Below are 23311 nucleotides of genomic sequence, written 5' to 3'. Positions count from 1 at the left end.
ATAATGTGTTTGTGCGACCTTTTGACACCATCAAAGTATCCTCACACCCATTTCAAGCGACCCTCTTACCCACCATCTGATAAAGAGATGGGGGGAGGCTCCGAGAGGTTAAGGGTGGAGGAGAAAATAACCAAGGTGGCCAGACCAGCATTTGGGTCTTCCTCCTGCAATCCAGCTCCGTATTCTTGGAGGAGGCTGCTGTTTATGATGTGTTTGAGGACGTGTGTGAAGAAGAGAGAGAGGGGCTTCAATGAAGCTGAATATGCAGGTGCACATTTAGGGAGAAAATGGCACAGGGAGACCAGGGCCAGGTAATAGAGGGCCTGGGATACCAGCATGAGCATGGACTTGGTGTGCCAAGCATGCAGAGCTCTGGGCATGTTTGAGCCAGCCAGAGCCACGCTAAAAGTCATACATTGCTTACAGAATAAACTGGAGTGGAGAAGGGCCTGGTGGGGGCGCCCAGGCAGAAGCGCCATTACAGGACTATACATTTAAAGTCGTGAGGATTAGGAGTTCCTGTTGTGGCTCGGTGGTTAACGAATCCGACTAGGAACCACGGGGTTGTGGGTTCGATCCCTGGTCTTGCTTAGTGGGTTAAGGATCCAGCATTGCCACATTGCCGTGAGCTGTAGTGTGGGTTACAGATGCGGCTCGGATCCTGCATTGCTGTGGCTCTGGCATAAGCCAGCGGCTACAGCTCCCGATTCAACCCCTAGCCTGGGAACCTCCATGTGCCGCTCAAGAAATGGCCAAAAAGACAAATAAATAAATAAATAATAAAGTCGTGAGGATTAGAAGCAGTGGTGAGGAAGGCATCAATGCTAGAGGGATTTTAAAAAGCATTAAATAACCCCATGTTGTTCCACGGCAGGCCAATGTATAAATGCAGTTAGGCAGGCAGGATCACACCATTAGTGCTCCTGGGCCTAAAACTCAAGAGAGTGATTATCCACAGGTAACACAGGGATGGGGAAGGGCTGCTTCTCCACCTGGAGATGTGTCTGGCTGGAAAGCCAAACATTGACAGAATGGGGCCTTCAGTGCAGGGGGCTGGGTTCTCGGGGCGAGTTGTGTGTCCAGGTAGCCATGGCTTAGGGGGAGGGCTGGAGTTCCTGGCAGCGTTGGCTGTCCAGAGAGAGTTGCTTATGGGCAGGCTGGTAAAGGCAGAATCTTCTAGCAGCCCTAAGAAACTTCTGCCCCCAGAGGGACCATTGTTCTTGAGATGCCCTTGGCTTGCTGTGGACAACCGCAGGTGCGGGTGTGGTAAGATGCAGGAATCACCCTCTGTCTCTGCCCCCTCTCTTAGGCACTGTGATGTGTCCTGGGGCCTGACCCAGCCCTTCAGCCAAATTCACCGAGGAAGCAACTTGAACCCCAAGTAAGATCTTCCCAGAGCGTGGGAGGAGGAAGAGAGCACTCTTAGCTGGGAAACTTAATTAACGCAGCTTCAGAAAACTGTCAGAAAGCTCTGCGGTCGGCTGCTGCTGCAGCTGGGAGACACCTACAGAAAAGGCGCTGCTCTGGGGTGGGCGGGGGCCCAGCCATGACGAGCAGAGGAGTTGATACGGAATACGTTGGAGGACAGTCAGAATTGTGCTGTGGTTTCCCTGGGAACGGTACTCGTTCTTCCAGAAAGAACAGAAAGCAAAGATGAGGGGGAATGCTTGCTAACTGCTGTGCTAGACAAATTTCAGAGGAAGGAAAACCTTGAGGGCAAGAAATGGGTCTTTCTAAAGGAGTCCGAGGAACCCGGTTTCTACAGACATCTCCCTGCTGTGCACACACAGCACCCCTCCCACAGTTCTCTGGCTCAGAAACTAGAAGTTGTTTGAGTTCCCATCGTGGCTCAATGGGTTAAGAATCCGACTTATCCATGAGAGTGTGGGTTTGATCCCTGGCCTTGCCCAGTGGGTTAAGAATCTGGAGTTGCTGTGAGCTGTGGTTTAGGTTGCAGACATGGCTTGGATCTGGTGTTGCTGAGGCTGTGGTGTAGGCTGGCAGCTGCAGCTCTGATTTGACCCCGAGCCTGGGAACTTCCATATGCCACAGGTGTGGCCCAAAAAAGAAGAAAACAAACAAAAACCTCCTAGAAGATGTTTTCTGCTGTCACTCACATGGCAGAGCAGAATAGAAGTGGAGCACAAGTGTGGCTGTTAATTCATTCATTCATTCTGTTATGGTTAGATCATGGAGTTGACACCACCCTAGGCCTTCAGGAGCTTCCAGCTTAGTTCAGAGGAAAGAAAGGGGAGGGAGAAGCACAAAGGAGGGGCCCCCAGTTACCCCAGGCCAGTGGAAGGTGGTGGAGAGGATTTCCAAAGCCCCTTCTGCACAGTTCCCTGCAGCAGTGCATGGGAGTATCTTCCTCCCTGGGACCCTGGGACCCAGGGTTACCATCAGTGCCTCCCTCTCTCCCAGCTCTGCTGGAGCCCCCTGGCCCTTCCTGCAGTCCGGGCTCTAAGGTCTTGAGGGTCTCTGTGTTTCCTGCCTGAGGGGGTGGTGGCCCCTGCTTCATCAGCCTCCCATGAAAGCTTTTCTCCCTGATGCTACAGGAATGATCTTTAAAGAACACAAGGCTGGGTCCTGGTGTTTTCACTTCAAGCCCCTCTGCACTGCTTTTCTTATCTTCAGGATAGCATTCGGGCCTCCCACAGGGGTTTGGGGGGGCAGGGCCGAGCAAGCCTGTCTGCTGCCTCTCTGCCCTCGGGGTTCCTGAAGAGTCACCATGTTAGACTTACCCCTTTGCTTTGTACCTGAGTCCTGCCTCCTCCACCCATCCTGAGACTTGTTTCTCCTCTGGGTCACTTGGTGCTGTCTCTCTCTCTCTCTTTTTTTTTTTTTTTTTTTTTTATGGCTGCACCTTCAGTGTGTGGAAGTTTCCGGGCCAGGGGTTGAATCAGAGCTGCAGCTGCTGGCCTGTACCACAGCCACAGCAACACTGGATCCTTAGCCCATTGAGCGAGGCCAGGGTTCGAACCTGTATCCTCAAGGAGACAATGTTGGGTCCTTAACCTGCTGAGCCACAATGGGAACTCCAATTGGTGCTGTCTTGGTCTCCCCTATAAGCAGATGCTCCTCTTCGGCCCCCTGACCCTGCACCAGGTCTGCTCAGAGTCAGCACTCACATTTGTGAAATGCAGGAATTAGAAGTCCTATTTCAGAAAAGAATTTAGCACAATTAAACTTTTTTTTTTTTGCAATCTTTAAAACTCCTTGAGCTACAAATGTGTTAACTCCAACTCATACTTGTTTAGTGCTTCTTCAAAGATGTTTCCTCAAAGCGTTTTCTCAAGTTCTCCAAATGATGGATTTCTCTTAGTTCTTATTCTAAGACTGAACCCACAAAGATAAGCTGCTTAATTTAAAAAACATTTTTTTTTTGCAATTTAGAGATTTGGGGAATTAAAAAAAATCATTCACGTAGATTTATTTAAATGATAATAAAATGTGTCACCATATTAATGGATAGATTTCAGGTAGCCTGAATTTGATTTGAAATGACTATTTTGTCCAGATTGAAAACCCTTTACCCACCTAATAAAGAAAATTACAAATTTCTTTATGATTCATAGAAGTATAAATTTAAACGTGTGCTTCTGTAGGTAAAGCGTGGTAAATGCCAGATCCAAGCCGTTTCTATGACCTACACTGAAGCTTGCAGCAACACCTGATTCTTAACCCACTGAGCAAGGCCAGGGATCTAACCTGCATCCTTACCAACACTATTTCAAGTTCTTAACCTTCTGAGCCTAAGTGGGAACTCCCCATATGAAATTTTTGATATGGACTATTTTGATCTGCAAAACTTGCAGTTTCTTATGGTTCAACCCAGTAAAAGCACTTTACTCTGTCTCACTATATTCAAGGTTCTTGACCAAGGTGTCACAGTAGCCAAGTCATGAAACTGAATTCATATCATTTCTAGTCTTATCTCTAATGCCTTTGGTATCGTTTGGGGAAATAAAGAGATTGTTACGCTTTTGTAGTAGTTAAAAAGGTGCAGCTTGGATTGGGGACTTGACAGCAAGCCAATGGAAATACTGAAGCGGAGGGTCAACCTAGAGATTCAAGTGTAGAGATAAACTCCCAAGTTAATCTGTTCAGAGGCAGTGAGTGGTTGAAGCTGTGAGGTGGGGAAGTGGAAGATCTACCTGTAAGGCACGGAGGTGAGCTAGGCAGTGATTACCTGAATGAGCCAACATTGCTTCTCTGGATGAAAACATACACTTATTGGATGCCTTGGAACCACTTGAACTGTTGAAATGTCTGATTTTCTTCCTGGAGAAATCTCCCCTTGGCATCTCGTTAGAACTTCCCCAGTCAGTGTGAATCTGGCATTTGAATTGGTTTAATCGCTAGAACAGGAACCCAGGGACTTGGCACCACAGCATGGGATACCTTGTAGCGCATGAGCTAGGTTCTGCTTTCAAAGGAAGTGAAACATTCTTCAGAAACTATTTATGGTGGTGTGCTCAAGTCTGTGACACCAAATCCTCCTGCCATTGGAATGGCCAAGGAGGGCCATTTTACTGAGGAAGACTTGATTGCACGTTGTTAAGGATTACTGAGCAAAGTGGTTTTATTACCGAAAAAGAAAATTGTTTCATCCTAACATACCAAATGTAGAATTTGGACTGCTGGTCTGTCTGACGCAGTTGCACAAGAAGCCAGAGGTGGGATGCTGAAGTATTTGAGTCGGCTTCCTTTCAGGATTAGAAAGGAGCCTTCGAGAGGCAGGAGTGTAGGTTAGAGCCATTCTGCAGACTTGACGTCTAGGTGGACAGGAGCGCTCTCCAACATGCAGGCTCTGCAGAGATTTGGCCAGTGGACCAAGTCAAGGACCCCCTTCCCTTTGCATTGAAAACAATATCACCTTTCTTTTATTTATTTAACTTATTATTGTGGAAGATTTCAAGCCTACATAAAAGTAAAGAGAATCCAAACTCTAGTGAATCCTTCTCAACCCACTGGCCAGGGAAAACCCAGGTTTGACAAATAGGGGCTATCCAGTTCTTTTTTTCCTCAGCTTTATTGAGATGTCATTGACAAAAAAATTGTGTATGCTTAAAGGATGCTACATTTGGAAAAATTTTATTGGCATGTAGTGGACTTACAATTGTATTCATTTCAAGTGTACAGCCAAGTGGCTCAGATATATATATATATATATATATATATATATATATATATATTCTTTTGCAGATTCTTTTCCCACATAGGTTATTAAGAATATTGAGTAGGAGTTCCCATTGAGGCTCAGCGGAAGTGAACCCAACTAGCATCCATGAGGATGTGGGTTCAATCCCTGGCTTTGCTCAGGATCCAGCCTTGCCATGAGCTGTGGTATAGGTCACAGACATGGCTTGGATCTGGTGTTGCTGTGGCTGTAGTAGTGGCCAGCAGCTGCAGTTCTGATTTGACTCCTAGCCTGGGAACTGCTATATGCCACAGGTGCAACCTAAAAAACAATAACAACAACAAAAAACTGAGTAGATTTCCCGGTGCTATATTAGGTCCTTGTTAGTTATCTTTTTTTTTTTTTTTTTTGGTCTTTCTTTTTTAGGGCCGCACCTGCAGCATATGGAGGTTCCCAGGCTAGGGGTCAAATCGGAGCTGCAGTTGCCAGCCTACACCACAGCTCACAGCAACCCCAGATCCCTAACCCACTGAGCAAGGCCGGGTATCCAACCCACAACCTCATGGTTCCCAGTCAGATTCATTTTGCTGCACCATGATGGGAACTCCTATTTATCTAATTTTTTTTTTGTCTTTTTGCTATTTCTTGGGCCGCTCCCACGGCATATGGAGGTTCCCAGGCTAGGGGTCGAATCGGAGCTGTAGCCACCGGCCTACGCCAGAGCCACAGCAATGCGGGATCCGAGCCGCATCTGCAACCTACACCACAGCTCACGGCAACGCCGGATCGTTAACCCACTGAGCAAGGGCAGGGACCGAACCCGCAACCTCATGGTTCCTAGTCGGATTCGTTAACCACTGCGCCACGACGGGAACTCCCTATTTATCTAATTTTTATATAGCAGTGTGTATCTGCTAATCCCAAACTTCTAATTTACCCTCCCCCCACGTTCCCCCTTTGATAACCATAAGTTTGATAAATATACACATTGTAAAATAATTACTAGGCATGTCTTAATTCTAAAAGGAAAAGAAATTTATGTTCAGCAGTTTATTTTCTAAACAAAATTTGGAAGCAAAACTGCCAAGTAGGCTGATAGACCCCTTTCCTGCTTGGGAATTCCCATCTCCTCTCCTCAGACCTGCCCTTCCCGCCACCCAGGTTTGGCTGTCCAGGCCTCCTCCCTGTTAGACACCTCTCCCGACCCCCAGTCTCCTAGTAATTTCTCCTGCCGTTAGTGTTATAACTGTGCCTAAAAACTAAAGACCACCAAGACCTGCCTTTCCATGAGAATTCCCTTGTGGCTTAGTGGGTTAAGGACCTAGTATTTTCACACTGCAGCAGCCCTGGCCTGGGAACTTCCACATCCCATGGGCACAGCCAAAAAAAAAAAAAAAAAAAAATTAAGACCTGCCTTTCTAGAGGTCACCAGTATTTTAAAGGTGACCTTTTGTCTGCTGATGGAGGTGACGCCTTTTAACAGCCTGTAGGTGACATGGATGGCGAAGCGCTGTTTGTGGCTGGGCGCAAAGGCAGGACTGAGGCTGCATGTTGTGGGTAAGGAGGATCTCTCCTGCTGCAGGCGGACCTGATGCACTGACCCTTCAGCCTCCTTCAGGTGTATGGTCCAGTCCTCTCAGCATCTGCTGCCATGGCTTTTACTGCCCTGAGTGATGAGCTCGAATTTGAGACAAGAGGTGGGAGCCATGTCTGAAGATGCTGCATTTGATACTTCTGCTTCTATCTCCGCCACCCCCAGAGTACAGCCGGAGGAAGGAGCAGAACAGACATCCTGAAGGGTTCTTGGAGAAAGGTTATTTTTAGGGGTAGCCTTGCCAAGGCTGTTTCCGGAGCTTTTATTTAGACACAGATCAAGCCCTCACCTGCTTAAGTAGGTGAATTTCTAGGGGATGGGGGCTGCCTGTAGGCTACAGTTCTTGAACCTCCTTACAAAAATTGCTTTTATTTGTTTCCCAGCTTTATAATTGATGTGTCACATTGTGTGAGTTTAAGGGGTACATCTCTCAGGGCCTCTGTTCTTTAGGAAAGGAAATGAGAGAGGGGGTGGGTTGATTACAGAGCTAGGGCAACCCTACATCCAGGTTTGCCCAGGACAGTCCCATGTGTGACTGTTCTCCCAGGGTAACTATAAATAGCATCATCTTTGACTCTGAAAAGTAGTCCAGTTTAGACTCCAGACTCTAGGGCCCCCTGGTTTGGAGGGCAGCACCATATCCTTAACCCACTAAGTGAGGCCGGGGATCAAACCCATGTTCTCATGGATACTAGTTGGGTTTGTTACCTCTGAGCCACGAGAGGAACTCCCCTGTATGACTTTCTAAATAGTACACATGCTCATACTTCAGACAGTTTGATATTAATATGTGCCAGGCTTTAAGGATGCTTATTTTGCTGAAAAACTAAGGGTATATACCTTATTGAAATACCTGAACCAGTTACCAAGATCAGATTTCTCGCTTTGTTCTTAGGACAGCTTAAGTCTTTCCCTAAAAAAATTATATATATATATATATATATCTTTAGACACTTGAAAGTCTGGGAGAGAAGTGGTGATGAATATATTTACTGTGTGAAAGAAATCATGTTTAATGTAAAATTTTCCATTCTACACTGAGACGCAGGTGGAACTGTCACCATTAGGGTCCTTTAAGGACTTGGGGAAGCAGGGAGAATGCTGTCAGAAATACCGGGGGTGGGGGTGTGTGTGGGGGGGTGAGGGTTCCATTTCTGTCACTGGGACCTGGGAAATGGGATATCCAGGACTCCAAAGCATCTCTATCCTGCAGCCCTCGGACTCAGACTTGGACAGTGTGTACCTTCTCCATGAGCATTTTAAAATGCGATGTTGGAATAGGGATTTCAGTGTTGAACTTAACGAAAATCTCAAAGCAGCACATCATTGAGAGATTAACTTTACAAATGGAGTATGGACATACTTGCTGGCATATGTCCAATGGAAGTAGTTTTTCAGATAGGACTGTGGAGGCAGAGTGAAGTAAAGCTTGCTAACATAATTCCAGATAACCAGGGAAGGGTGAAGTAGCAAGCCTAAGAAATAGTATAAACTTTCCCGAACTACCTTTTTTTTTTTGCTGCACCCCCAGCATGTGGAAGTTCCTGGGCCACAGATCAAACCCACGCCATAGAAGTGACCTGAGCCGCTACAGTGACAATACCGGATCCTTAACCCCCTGCGCCACAAGAGATCTCCCCAAACGACTTTTTAAAGATACACTTTAAAATAAATGTCTAAAGCATATGTCATCACTACAGAAAATATGGACACAAAATCTTAAAAAGTCGCAATGTGGAGAAGTTCCCAGTGTGGCTCAGTGGGTTAAGAACCCGATGTAGTATCCATGAGGATGTGGGTTCCAACCCTGGCTTTGCTCAGTGGGTGAAGGATCTGGTGTGGCTGCAAGCTATAACGTAGGTTGCAAATGTGGCTTGGATCTGGCGTTACTCTGGCTGTGATGAAGTCTGGCAGCTGCAGCTCCAACTTGACCCCTAGCCTGGGAACTTCCATATGCCACAGGTTTGGTCCTAAAAAGAGGAAGAAAAAGAGAAAAAAAAAAGTGCTGAAAAAATCACAACATGGAGAAAACCAGTATTAACATTTTGCTGTATTGCCTGCTAGAGGACCTGATGCTATAGTAGAGAAGTATCTTTTATACTATAATATAAAATTGTCTGAAATGGCTCAGAATACAAAGACCTTAGTATCTACTATTATTTTTGCTGCACCTGCAGCATACGGAAGTTCCCGGGCCAGGGCTCAAATCCACACCACAGAAGTGACCCAAGCCACAGCAGTGACAGCTGCCATAGGCTTTAACTGCTAGGCCACCAGGGAACTCCAGACTTAATATTTATCTTTATGCAGTTTCCACACAGCATGAGTCCTAGGGAAGGGTGTGATGATGGAGGAAATCCCAGACCGTTCCCCCTAGTGTGGAGTGGGCAGAAACTTTGAAAATACCCAACTTCCCTGCTTTTAGCCGTTCTGTTTTCTGGAGCTTTTCCTGTACATAGAACAGACCTGCTAATGTACCTGCTGGGGGCTGTTGCCTGCTTAGAACTGGGCTGTGGTCCAAAACACCAGTGTAGGAATATGGCGTGTTTCAGAGAGCTGTTCCATTCGGAATGAACTCTTTATTTTCTCTGTGTAGGCAGCCATTTATTTTGGTCCCTGAAAATAGCAACAGTATGGTGAACTTGAATTAAAGAATATTTATTTTGCTGTCTGTATAGTACAAGCTGCTCCCCCAGTTGCCGGGATGGGCTGAGGGGTTGGGGGGCAGGGGGAGGCACATCAGTGTGCTTTTCTTTAAGCTCAGATTCGTCCTCAGGAAGAGTGGAGTTTCAATACGTGTTGCTCTTGCCTAAAACCAAGCGCCAGTTGGGTCTGCCCTGTCCCAGAGTCACGTCTGGTACAGAATCACTAAAGGAACAAGTTATTTTGGGAAGCACAGCTCAGGATCAATCATATATAAGGCTGTTTGTTGGGAGTCTTACATGCTTGCTTACCAGAAAGTCCTCAAAGGAATTCTCCACATGGGCTGTGCCAGCCTGGGGGAGGCAGGTGTGACCCCACAGAACTCCCAGCCGTGGCTAAGTCGGGCTCTTGGCCTCGGGAAATCTTTAAGCTCAGATAACCAGGCACCAATAGCTTTCATGTGGTTCTTTGAGCTTGCCATTTTTTTTTTTAATACTTTAGAGCAAAAAATGACTTAAACTTTGATTCTGTAAGTACTTGATTTGGTTAGTTTAACATATGCTTTCAGTCCTAAAATACTTTGGGAAGTATCTGCATATTTCTCATCTTCATTCTTTTTTTCCATTTAACCAAAAAAACAGGGAGTTTCATCAAGATCATGTGTTAACTGTCCTTTAGAAGACAGAAGACTCTAACTTTTAATAATTAATTTTTTTTCAGAGTTCCCTCTGTGGTGCAGTGGGATTGGTGGCATCTTGGGAGCACTGGGACACAGGTTTGCTCCCCAGCCCCGTACAATGGGTTAAGCATCCCGCGGGGCTGCAGCTGTGGCTTAGGTTGCAACTGTGGCTTGAATCTGATCCCTGGCCTGAGAATTCTATATGCCTTGGTGCAGTAAAAAAAAAATTATTAAAAAAAAAGAATTTTGCTTCAAGAATTTTAAAACATCCCTTGGAATTAAAGTAGAGGTAGCTTGGCTTGCAGACTAGTACCAGGAGTCATTGGCTCAGACAAATGTCTGATGTCTTTGCTGTGTTGCTCACCTCTGCCTTGAGGGGTATAGAGATATAGTGATGAGTAATTGCAGCTGACAACTAAGAGTTAGGAGAATGAGTAATAAAGACTCCTGGAGGTGGTAATAAAATGTAGGAAATTTTCTTGATTTTTCTTGATCTGGGAGGAAATTAACAGATGGAAATCCTTGAGCTTCTAGATAAACAGAAAAGTGCTAAATAATTCTACCAAAATCCAACATTATTTATGGTGATATGTAGAAGAGGGAACATGGGGACACACATTGGATTTTAAATGGAGAGTTTGACATGGAAAAGGAATGCAGTAAGCTGAGACGTCAGACAGTTGTCATTTTCACAGGGCATGGGAAACAAGTGTCCTGTCATTGAACATAGCAGGTGACAGACTTCAGTTAGTCTGTGCATCATTTTTTTTTTTTTTTTGCTCATGTTCTTTTTTATTTTCATTTATTATGTTTTGGCCATGCTGTGGCATGTGAATGTTCCTTAGCCAAGGATCGAACCCCTGCCACAGCAGCAACCAGAGTTACATTAGTGACAGTGCCAGATCCTTAACCTGCTGGGCCAGCAAGGAACCGCATAGTTTTAATTTTGAATTGAAGTATAGTTGATGTACAATGTTGTATCTCTGGTGTACAGCAAAGTGATACTCTTTTTCATATTATTTTCATTATGGTTTATTACAGGATATTGAATATAGTTCCCTGTGGTATAAAGTATGGTTGTTGTGTATCTATTTGTATATATATTAGTTTGTATCTATTAATCCTAAACTCCTAATTTATACATCCCCAACCCCTTTTTCCCTTTGGTAACCATAAGTTTGTTTTCTGTGTGTATCATTCTTGTGCATTAGTTGCTGTTTGTCTCCATCAAAATCAGTAAAATTTAGATCCAAAGAGTGAATGTTTTACCACATTTGAATGTTGACCTCTTTTTAGAAGAAAGACTCTAGGAGCTCCTGTGGTGGCACAGCAGAAACAAATCCGACTAGGAACCATGGGGTTGTGGGTTTGACCCCTGGCCTTTCTCAGTGGGTTAAGGATCTGGTGTTGCCATGAGCTGTGGCGTAGGTCGAAGATGTGACTTGTATCTGGCGTTGCTGTGGCTGTGGCGTAGACTGGTAGCTACAGCTCCGATTAGACCCCTAGCCTGGGAACCTCCATATGCCGTGGGTGTGGCCCTAAAAAGACAAAAAAAAAAAGAAAAAAAGACTCTAAAACTATGAAAAGACAGTTCTTAAGTAGAGGTAAAAATCACAGCTCTCATACCACTAAAAAAATAAACACATGTTAAAAATGTTCTTTGAGAAAACTGAACAGGTGTGACAACTAACTAGTTCAAAGGGGAATCTGAGGCACAGTCACATTCATGAATCAGGAGTACTGAAATCAATGCAGCACTTTTCTGTGGGAGGGAGGAGGGTTGTCCCTGAACTGAGCTGAATGTCAGTCCCTTGTGTGCAGACAAGAGTGAGTTTGCTCCAATGGCTGAGATGGACGAGTGGTAGAGAAGAGTAGAATGGGCGCTGTAGACAAGGCACAACCTTCCGCTCCAAGCTCAGGTGTTTCCTGACATCACGTACCTCCTTATTTAGCTGTTTCCTCTTTCCAAATCTCATCACTTTAATCTGTCCCGTCCTTTCCAGAAGCAACGGAGGAGACACCATGTATCAGATCATTTCATTAAACCAAAATTCATCTGGGCTAGACTAGGTTTTAGGAAAAAAAGTGAAAAGGCATTTTTCCCCCCATTAGGCAGCTTCAAGAGTTTTTAGCACATTTGTTTCTTTTTTAAATGGCTGCACACTGGACATGTGGAAGTTCCCGGGCTGTGGATTGAATCAGAGCCGCAGCTTACCGGACTACACTTGAGCCAGGGAAACACTGGATCTGAGCAGCATCAGTGACCTACGCTGCAGCTTTTGGCAATGCCTGATCCTTAACCCAGTGAGCAAGGCCAGGAATCGAACCTGCATCCTCATGGATACTAGTCAGGTTCTTAACTCGCTGAGCTGCAACAGGAACCCCTTAGCTTGGTTCTTTATTCTGAACATCCGGGGACTAAATGGAAGTCTGTCTTAATGAGCCTGCTGATTGAATCCTAAAATTCATGATTAAAACTAGACCCAATTATTAAGGCTCTTTCAAATGCTGGGAAAGGACCACCCTCCCCCCCCCCCCACCAATCCCTGCTTCTAATGTCAACCATTACCTGATTCTATTTTCAGGTACCCTCAGCAATGAGGTTGCCTTTTATTTTTTATAAGGTATTTTTGGGGGAGGCAAGATTACAGTCTTTTTTTTTTTTTTTTAACATTTTAGGATTCTCTAGTTGAGTTTGACATGATAATTATAATTTTCAAAAGCCTGGAACTTGAGCAGATTCAGATTTTTAGCTCCATAGTGGTTTTTAAAAAATTTGTTTCAACTTTAAAAATCTGATTGCTATTATCATCTTTGCTCTGTCCCAGAAAGTCTGTCACATAAAATGTTATTCCAACAAATAGTTCCTGAGTGCCAGCCACTGTCTAGAACACAAAACGAAGATCCCTGCTTCTCTATGTGTCACTTTCCTAAGTTTTTTTTAGAATGTTCCATGTGGTGGTGTCATCCACCAGGTATTTCTGAGAGGATTTTTTCCTGCTTCCCTACCAAGTCCTTAAAAGGTTCTAAAGGACACAGCCCCGCTTGAGTTGCTTGTAAGCTCTGATAACCCTTGATTAGAGATTGTTAGGTAATCTAACATTGATTGACTAGAAAGAGATCTGGAAGCCTGCTTGTGGGAAGTATTTGTTGAAGTTGAATCAGTGGGAAAAGTTTGCCTCTTTTTTTTTTTTTCTCTCTGTCTTTCAGTAATTCAGTTTGTGTTTATGAGCATTCTTGGTACTCAGTTGAAAAGCAGTGTTTTGGTACTCTTGAAGTTCCAATTTAGTTATGAACGAAATGGTCGCAGTTGAAGCTTGAAGTACTAAAAATTTGAATGGCTGCTAGCTCTGTCTGTGAATATGGTCACCTGCTAGGTGCTGCGTTCCTTAGGTGATACAAAGGTGACAGAACCAGGACTAGAGGCTACTGTGTTTATTTTTCGTTTCTTTGATTCGTAATGTAATGCTTGCAGGCATGTAAAAACCTGAGAAACCAGTTGTGAGCCTTCCATTTGCAATGGTATGAAGTGGAATTTGCCTCCACCACACCCACCCCCCCACCCCCCACCCCCCCGCCTTTTTTTTTCTTTTTTTGCTGCACCCATGGCATACAAAAGTTCCTGGGCTAGGGATCGAATTTGAGCCATAGCAGTGACACCACCAGATCCTTAACCCACTACACTACCAGGGGATTCCTGGAATTTGCCTTTTTATATGAATTAATTTTAAAGCTCTTTGCATCTGGTCTATTATGAACCAAGTCCTGGTTCCTAGCTCTTTATATTAACTCTCCCTTAGGAATAAGTGGTGTTTTTTTGTTTGTTGTTTTTTTTTTTTTTTTTTAAATGCGTGGACCAAATATTTTTACCCCCATCAGCAAAAAACTAGTGTTCTGAGCATCTTGTACCTTGAGGAACTTAAGCTATGCCAGGGGTGTCCTTTGCTCTCTGAACGGTGGGGTGAGCCCTGTGGTAAGCTAGGAGAAGATGGAGTGGCTCTGAGTTCTTGGATCAGAGACCTTCTTGCATCCTTTCCTGTTTGTGTCCGAGATGTGCAGAGTGACAGTATGTGTGTGGTGCTCAGTTACTGGAGCTGGACTATCACCTATGCTCCAGTCAATGGAAATCGTGACCGTGGGCTGTCTTTAGTTTTCTCGGCAATGACTTACTTCCCTTTCCATCAGAATCCCAGAGCACCTCAGGCTTCTTTGAATTGCCACCACAGACTGCTGTTCTTTTGTGTTCCTATAACCTTTATACTTGCAGAAGATTCTCCAGTCCCTAAAGTCATCCTGCTTCCCCCGCTAGCTCGTCAAATTAGGCTCATGACGCGTTGCTTGGAGGAAGAAATGAGCCCCAGGAAGGATGAGCATTCTTACCCACATCTGACCCTGAGCTGGTGACAGAGCCAGGCTTCAGATTTTAGGGCCAGTGTCTTTCAGGGCCTCCCAAACTGAGCTGTCACATGTCACGTGATATAGTGGGATTTCGGAGATGAAGCAGAGATTTGTGGGTGGAAAATAAAAGGACTGCCTGCTGTGTCATTGGCTGCCTGGTTGTGCAAGTTATGAGAACATTAGGGCCCTAAATGGACTTGCAAGACATCTGGCCTTGGATGGTAGCACATGCGGCCTCCTTGGAATGAACACACTCTTCAACTTCTGTGCTTCTCACTTGGATTCAGTTTTTTTTTTTTTTAAATGTGGTATGTAGTTGAAAAGTGCCCTTGGGTGCTTGGCAACCTTGAAAGTCTGGAATCTTTTCGAGATCAGTTGATTATTCAACGTTCACTGTGCCAAACAGAGCCAGTCATGGTTGTGAGTGCTGGGTCCAGAGAACTGGCCCGATGTTAGCACAGACTCCAGCAGAAGCACTCTAAATGCTTCTAAAGATGACGGCTGAGTGTCTGAATCTTTACATTTAAGGTCACTCTGCTGATTTTGGATGTGATTCTTGAATGGCCTGTTTTTCTGGGCACTGTGGCCTTTGCAAGGCTCACCCTGTGTAGCTCTCCCTGTGAGGTCCCAGTGTCAGGGGCTGTGGGGCTGAGGGATGGGCAAACTTTGTGGTGAACCAGCACATCCGCTTCCACCAGCCACAGGGATTGCAGGCATCTCTGCCTTCTCAGAGCAGCGGCTCCCTGCCCTTAGGGAGGCAGTGTCTTCTTTCTTAAATGCTGGAGCCACCCCTCTTCTCCCCTCCTTAACTGGAGATTTTATAAAATGTGTGCATCTTTCTAGATATCCCCCCCCCACAACTTTTCAAATATTTAAAAAGAACTGGGAAGGCAATTAGAAGGAATCCTGGCAGATTGAGAATTTGTGAAGTGGAAAAGAAAATGCTGTTATAATTATGATTGTAAGTAGAAAAAAAAATGGAGCATATTTAGAAGAACAACTTAAAGGAGTTGTGTTTTTCAGTAGTTGTTGGTGGGAGGCTGTTCGGAACCTTTGTGGTAATAGGCTGTGTTGGCCAGCTGGCCTTTAAATTTCTTCTCCCTCTGATAACCTTTTGAATTGTTTCATAAAGTCAATCGTGACAATTTTCTTTTCTTTTTTGGTGGCAGGGAAAGTGTCAGGACATAAAGGACAAATAAGTGCGTGGTGTCAGAGTCAGAAATAGAATCTGAGTTCTGAGCCATGGCTGTGGGCTGGGCTGGTCTCCGCCTGCCCTCCCTGCTCCCTCTTGGGGACCCTGCCCTTGCTTACCTAGGGCTCAGTTGTCCCGCCATAGGATGCAGGCCAGAAGCCTCGTGCTCAGCCTTTAATGTCTTTACTCACCGAGGACAGTAAATGATAAGAAAACTCAAAATCGTAGAGCCCTCTAACAGTGCCCCCAAACTGGTTTCAACCTGATAGACAATGCTACTTTATAATTAGTGGATTTAAAAACTAAAAGTTGGGAGTTCCCTAATGGCTTAGTGGTTAAGGATCTGGTGTTGTCATTGCTGTGCCTTGGATTACTGCTGTGGCAGGTGTTCAGTCCCTGGCCCAGGGACTTCCACATGCCTCGAATGTGGCCAAGAAAAGAAATAAATAAAATAAAAGCTAAAAGGTATTCAAGCTTCTCTACCCCAAGCTTCATGCTGCAGGCTCTGCACGAATGGCACGAATGGCCCAGTGCAGCCCTCAGTAGACCTTGTTCTGTTTCATTCAGAAACACTCTGTGGCTGGAGTTCCCGTCGTGGCTCAGTGGTTAACGAACCCGACTAAGAACCATGAGGTTGCGGGTTAGATCCCTGGCCTTGCTCAGTGGGTTAAGGATCTGGCATTGCCGTGATCTGTGGTGTAGGTTGCAGACACGGTTCAGATCCCGAGTTGCTGTGGCTCTGGTGTAGGCCAGTGGCTACAGCTCCAATTCGACCTCTAGCCTGGGAACCTCCATATGGCAAAAAGACAAAAAAAAAAAAAAAACACCCCGTGGCTGTAATGAATCCTCATGTTAGGAAATGTGATCTCAGATCAGAACTTGCTATAGTTATTATGAAAGTAAAAGCTGATTAATGAAGCATGAATGAAATTGACAGTTGTCAATGTTGTCACATTTTTATTTGGAGAAAATGGAACAGTAAATTGAACAGGGTAGTCTTTAAAGGAGCCAGCCCGGCCCTAGATCCTTCTACTGCCAGAAGAATTAATACTTAAGGCATGAAATGAACGTGTACTCAGAGAACCGTGTCAGATTCAAGATTTTTTTTCATCTTTATTTGTGTTTCCAAGTGATCATCCCTTCTGGGTAGAGATGCAAACTTGCGTTATTTGAACAATATAAATAACACAGATGTTGCTCATTTTGATTAAAAGACCTTGTGCTCCTTTCTCTCTTTGGAATGGACTACCACGTACGTTCTTATGTCTTAGGTTTACTTAACTTAAAAAGAAACCAAATGCATAGTGTTCAGTAACATAAGCCTCAAGTACCCCAACGTCTCACAAGGACATCAGTGCTTCTTTGCCATTGAGCGTGCAATGTTGTGTAATTTGGCTTTAAGAAAGGCAGTTGTCTTATATTTCCTGTGGATCTGGGACTTTGCTAGTAAGTTCTTCAGGGAACAGAGAATGAGGCGAACAGATATTCCTGGGAAAGTCCTCCCACTGACAGTTCTCCCAAGCACCATGCTTCGGGGTTAAGGACCCTTTTCTGGATCTCTAGATGAAGTCCAGGAATGTCCCAGGCAGCAACTGGCAATCCTTTGGGAAGCCTTCAGACTTTTCCACACAAAGACATAATACGCCAAGGCACGGACACATGACCTTAACCCCAAGGCCTTCTTCCTTCCTCTGCTCCCTGTGGTGGAGAGTTTCAGTACCATGGCCAGGGAAAGCCCCGTATCTATGGGCAGGGGCACCAGTCTGCACCCACAGTACTGTCCACGCCACCCATGACTCACGAGTTGTGATTCTGTGTATTTCAGGAAGAAATTCTCAGATTTTCTCCCACTGCCTAAGAAATACATGTAGTGAGGCAGTGACTCCCAGACCTTTCTATCTTCTTCCCTCTGTGACTTGAATGTTTGTGCCCTTAGCTTTGGAGGGTGGTAAGGGCTAGAAACATCAGCCCTTCTTGTCTGCAGGTAGTGGTTCTGTGCTTCCCCATCGTGGCTGTCTGTGTGTGGTTCTGAAAGGTCTTTTTAGGTGCTTAGCTTCAGGATGCAAAAAGGGTATGTAGTGGGGTTCCTGTTGTGGCTCAGTGGTAACGAACCCCGACTAGTATCCATGAGATCATGGGTTCAATCCCTGGCCTTGCTCAGTGGGTTAAGGATCCAGCGTTGCTGTGAGCTATGGTATAGGTCAAAGACGTGGCTCAGACCCTGTGTTGCTGTGACTATGGTGTAGGCCAGCAGTGGTAGCTCCAATTTGACCCCTAGTCTGAGAACTTCCATATGCCACAGGTGCGGCCCTAAAAAGAAAAAAAAAAAAAAAAAAAAGGGGACAGCTGCCTTGCTAAGCTTATTGGAACCAAAGAGTCTCCCTCCAGAGCCTTATGGACCTTCTTTGGTCCCATTCTGCTTCTCCCAGATTTAGTTCCCAGGGGCCTTAAGGATGCGTGTTGCCATCCAACTGCAAGAAGATCCACCAAGAAGCCTTTAGGTAAAATGTGTGGGATTTCGTTGCTGCAGTTGCGTCTTTTGTTTTTATTCCCTCCATGGTGAGCAGGCTTTTCATAGAAGCAGAGGGCAATGGGGAATGCACAAGAACAGTCTCTGTAGGCCAGGGTATTTAAAACTGTAAATAGAAGGAAAATTAAACATTCTAATAAAGCTTAAAACTCCTTTTTGGAATGCACCGGCCTCTTTGCAAACTATTATCACAGAGCTGTTGGGGTCCCTTTTCGAGTTTCAGTTGGTTAGTCACCACCTTTATTGGCTCTTTGGAATGCTCATTAAAGAGCAGGAAACTTCATTAGGCTTAACTGAGTAAATTGACCTTGTAGATTAAGTTCATTCTTTGGATTTGTACAACTGAATAATTACCTATGGTAGGTTACCTTCATTGTATGTGTGCCTATAAAAAGGCGGTATCCAGCAGACTTTCACAATGTTCCATCGTGGGGGTCAGGAAACCTGGATTGATTTCATGAACCGCTTTGGGGTTCAATCCAAAAGTGCTTCTGATATTTATATTTGAAGGGACTCCAATAACAGGGTAACAAGGTAAGGTAATTTACACCAGCATTATTTTGCCCATTTTCAAATATAATCTAAAGACAACTCTACAAATATTTTATGTCATTATATTTTAACTCTGTCAGTTCTGTGTTTAAAAATCACAACCTACTATTCTCTTGTGCCTTTCCCCAAAGGTTGGATGTATGATTAGTCTCTGTATTGTCAGAAAAACAAACGAACCTTTAAGGTAGTTTTGCTTGCTAAGAATGGGGCCTGGGATGTTTTTTGTGGTATGAATTCAGTTGTCTGGAAACAACCTAAATGCCCATCCATAAGAAGCTAGATACATAAAGCATGGTATATTCATGACAGTGGAATACTATACAGCCATAAAAGAGATGGTCTTTGCTATATTGAATGATCCCTAGGTTATCTTTTTCTTAAAAAATATTTTAAAAAGCCAGGTGCAGAACATTGTGTAAAATGGGATTTGTCTTCAAGTGATAGGGAAAAGATGTATGTATCTGTGTGTTTATATACTTGTAGAATATCATTGAAGAGAAACACAAGAAATGGAAACTATTTGTTGTTCCTTCTGGGGAAGGGAGCTGGGTGGCTGGGAACAAGAGTGCCAGGGAGGCTTTTCACTTTTATACCTTTTTGTGCCACTTGAATTTTGAATCGAGGTAATAATAGACTCATTAATAATCTTATTTTCATAAAACAAAATTGGGTTATCCAGAGAAGCACTATCCAATAGCACTTTCTATGATCCCTGCAGTGTTTCCTATCTGTGCCATCTAAAGTAGCCGCTAGACAGATGTGGCTTTTGAGCCCTTGAAAGGTGCCTTGTACAGCTGGGGAACTAAAATTTTAATTTCCTTTCATTTCAATTAATTACATTTAAATAGTCATGTATGGTTAGCGGCTACCATATTGAGTGGGTGCAGACCTGGAATGTGACTTAAAGTGTCTGTTCTGTTTAGACCTGACTAAAGTTTAGATGTGTTTTAGGAGAAAATATTGTTAGTTGAGGCACTCACGGTAATATTTATTAGCAAATCCAAGAAAATGCCTACACTTTCTTTTTGCCCTAGAATTTAGTGCCACTGCATATTTCTTGAAATGAGTGATGATTCGTCAGATCTGAAAGTCTTTATTACCCAGGAAAATCATTTTTATGGCAACTGTGTCTTTTTGGAGTCTTACTTGGAAGAAGTCCGTGTTTCAGAAGTGCATTTTCGCATCTCTAGCTCAAGCCCTCTTTGTGTGTCTCCCCGCTCCCCTGTATAATGTGCTGGGCACTTTGTTGTTGAGCCCAGCAGTTGTTGTGAGACAAGGGGACAGTGTGCATTCTTAGCCAGCAGCTGCCAGGAGCATTTCTAATCTGGTTTTGGCAGGAAATAGAGCACAAGTGGAAGCCAAGCTAAAAGAAGCTTGAAAAATAAATGACTTTGGATGCCACTTCGTATATAGTTCAGTTTTCTGCTTAGTATTGCCCTGGTAATTTGTTAACATGATAGATGGTGAGCCCTTCCAGGGCAGGCCTGTGTCTAATTGTCATTGAAATCCAGGGTCTAGCCCAGGGCCTGGAATGTGCCTGTGGAAGGTCATTACTACTATTACTGTTGTTGTTATTATTTAATGAGTGACTATACTGCAAATTTGTTGAATTGATTTAGTTATTAGCTTCAAACTATTGTTCACCCAGGATAAACAAGTTGAGATAATTAGTGGTTCTGCCCCCCGCCCCACTTCCCCTTTCTACCAGACAATGCCGCCCACCCTCTGTTCTAAAGGATGAAATCTTGAACATTCTTTAAGCATTATTTATTCATCCATTCTGCAGGCAAGCTGATTTTTGTTGTGGGCAGGGAATAAGCACATCAGAATTTTGTCTTTCCTACAAGTAAGAGGTCTTCAGAAGGCAAAGGCCTAGCTAGGTGTAATTATAACACCTTTATTTTTAAAATTTTTATTGAAGTATAGTTGATTTATAATGTTGTGTTAGTTTCAGATATACAGCAAAGTGATTCAGTTTTATACACACACACACACACATCCATTTTTTTTTTCAGATTCTTCTCCCTTATAGGTTATTGCAAAATATTGAGCACAGTTCCCAGTGCTGTACAGTAGGTCCTTGTTGGTAATCTATTATATATATATAGTAGGGTATATACGTTAATCCCAAACATGGTGCCTTTTCAAATGATTTTTTGGTGTCCAAAGAGGAAAAATTGAGAGTTCTCCAGTGGCTCAGCTAGTTAAGGATCAAGCATTTGTCACTGTTGCGGTGTAGGGTTGATTCCTGCCCTGAGAGCTTCCACATGCCAGAGGCCCAGGCAAAAATAAAGAGGAAATTTTACTGCAGCCTTACCTTTGGGCCCCCAGTCACTCTTTGCACCCAGTTCCACCTGCTTTCTCCAGGAGGTCAGAGAAGCCGCTGCCTCCCAGCCTCCCCAGAACGTGTAAGATGTTGGGTGTGGTGCGTGTGGAGGGGCCCGTGGGCTGGTGGGGCCACGCTCAGCAGTGTTGGCTTCTTGTTGCAGACCTTCACCGCCTGGTGTAACTCCCACCTCAGGAAAGCTGGCACTCAGATCGAGAACATTGAGGAAGACTTCCGAAATGGCCTTAAGCTCATGCTGCTTTTGGAAGTCATCTCAGGTGAGTCTTGTGTAGGTGTTGTACCAACCTTATGCATCCTTCTATGTGTGAGCAGTAGATACACATCTGTTTAAAAAAAGAAGCAGCTCCCTTTGAACCTTGCTGGGCAAGAACATAGCCTTACTGGCAAAGAAAAACCTTTCCAAAGAACAATCTGCCTGGAGTGATTTTTCTGTTATAAAAAAGTGGTGAATTCTGTTTCAAACTGATTTATTAAAATAATGTTTCTGCCGCCCACCTCAAAACAGACTAAGAGAAGAGCAAATGACATTTCTGTGACCACCCACCATGATGCCCTTTCCACTGGGTCCAGCTAGCGTGTATTCCAGAAATTATCTTTCACTCCAGGAGTCAGTGTCCCTGTTGGCTTAGCTTTGAACACAGGAGTTCAAGTCCCTGAGGGGTTATACTTGGCCCTGAATTTCAGCTGGCTGGTTTGGAATTTGGGCCAGAGAATGGGTCAGCCTTGATGAGGTGTGAATGGGAAGGATGATGCAGGCCTGCCCTGATCCAGTACCATCCTGATTCGGTGTCTGAGATGAGCCCTGACAGCCCCTTCTGTGATTTGAACTTGGCTCCCTGTCACAGCCAGACTACAGCTCTGAGTGCTGCACAGGCACCAGCCAGCTTCCTCTCTTACTGGTTTGTACTTTGGCTTATAGGTCAAATCAGACTCTCTGGGCAGATCTGAAAAGCACCTCTGGTCCCTTTGATCTTGAAAATGTTTTGATTTACAGAGAGGGCATATAAGGGACAGTCAGATACCAATTTCCGGTGAAGGAGAGCATAGACTCTGAGTTTTGGCATCTTGACTCTGCATCCAAGGGACCGCTTTCTCTGTGTCTGCATGGTTCTCTCTTTATCCGACAGGGGAAAGGTTGCCCAAACCCGACCGAGGGAAAATGCGATTCCACAAAATCGCTAACGTCAACAAAGCCTTGGACTACATAGCCAGCAAAGGCGTGAAACTGGTGTCCATCGGGGCTGAAGGTAACGGAGGCAGGAGGTGGGAAGGGAATGTCCCCACCTCTCCGTGGGCCAGGGGGCTGGCAGCTGGATGCTTCCTTCCCCACCCCCACCCCCAATCTCCTGTGTCAGCCTTTCCGCCAGGCTCTGGGTACCAAGAACAGGAGCCCACGTTCTAGGAGCCTTTGTAAAGATCCGAGGCAAATAGGATGTGGTGTCCTTGAAACCTATTATCCGAGCGAGAAAGAACTTGCAAGTCCCAGTGACTCTCAGTAGGAACTCACTGTCTGGAGGGGTCTCCCGTGCTGTGTGTGAGGTTGGGAGGCCTGGGAATCAGGCGGGAGCTGACACTACCCTGCCTCTCCTTTGTCCACCTGAGCCTGAGAACTGCCACCTGGGGTGCCCAGGAAGAAGGGTCGAGGTAAAGACAGCCTGCATTCCCTCATTTGTTCTCTATGTCTGATTTTTTAGACCGTTAGCTCATCTGGTCTTTAAACCTTGGAGGCCCTGGGTTGTTTTCAGTAACTTTGCATATGCAAGATTTGTGCTGTTATCAACTCAGAATTCATTTACACTGGAGATGTTTGGTTATGAATACTGCAGATATAACTAGACCCACCACAACACTTTAAAAAAACAGAAACTGGTCTTTCCATATGTGTATTTATTTTTCTGAAGCTCTGAAGTCAGAACTTGTGGCGAACTTGCAACTTCCAGGAAAGGTTTATACTGAGTGTGTTGTCTTTACCCTCATTTGTTATTGTTGTTGTTTTTTACCTAAAGAGATTGTTGATGGCAACGTGAAAATGACGCTGGGCATGATCTGGACCATTATCCTGCGCTTTGCTATTCAAGACATTTCAGTCGAAGGTAAAAGATGTGGTTAAAAACCTGATTGCGTTAAGATCCAGAGAGTAATTTGAGTAAATTGAGCTGATAAAGGGTTTTGTCAAATTGAACATTTACATGATTGAAAGGTATGTGAGTTGGGTTTTCACGGGTTTTCTATTTGT

The 23311-nt window shown here is 44.6% G+C and overlaps 1 protein-coding gene across 1 annotated transcript in view; it reads left to right on the top strand.

Annotated features, from left to right (window-relative positions):
* The window catches only part of ACTN2 (actinin alpha 2), a 71039-nt gene that overhangs the window by 5091 nt on the left and 42637 nt on the right, over positions 1-23311 (top strand). The window contains exons 2-4 of the mRNA XM_047760020.1: positions 21218-21332; positions 22203-22322; positions 23082-23168. Coding sequence (XP_047615976.1) covers positions 21218-21332; positions 22203-22322; positions 23082-23168 — 322 coding nt within the window. The remainder of the gene's footprint in view (positions 1-21217; positions 21333-22202; positions 22323-23081; positions 23169-23311) is intronic.

Source organism: Phacochoerus africanus, chromosome 15 (genome assembly GCF_016906955.1).
Source record: "Phacochoerus africanus isolate WHEZ1 chromosome 15, ROS_Pafr_v1, whole genome shotgun sequence".
Taxonomy (NCBI): Eukaryota; Metazoa; Chordata; class Mammalia; order Artiodactyla; family Suidae; genus Phacochoerus; species Phacochoerus africanus.
The sequence above is the reverse complement of the archived record's forward strand: the minus strand, read 5'-3'. Positions and strand labels throughout refer to the sequence as shown.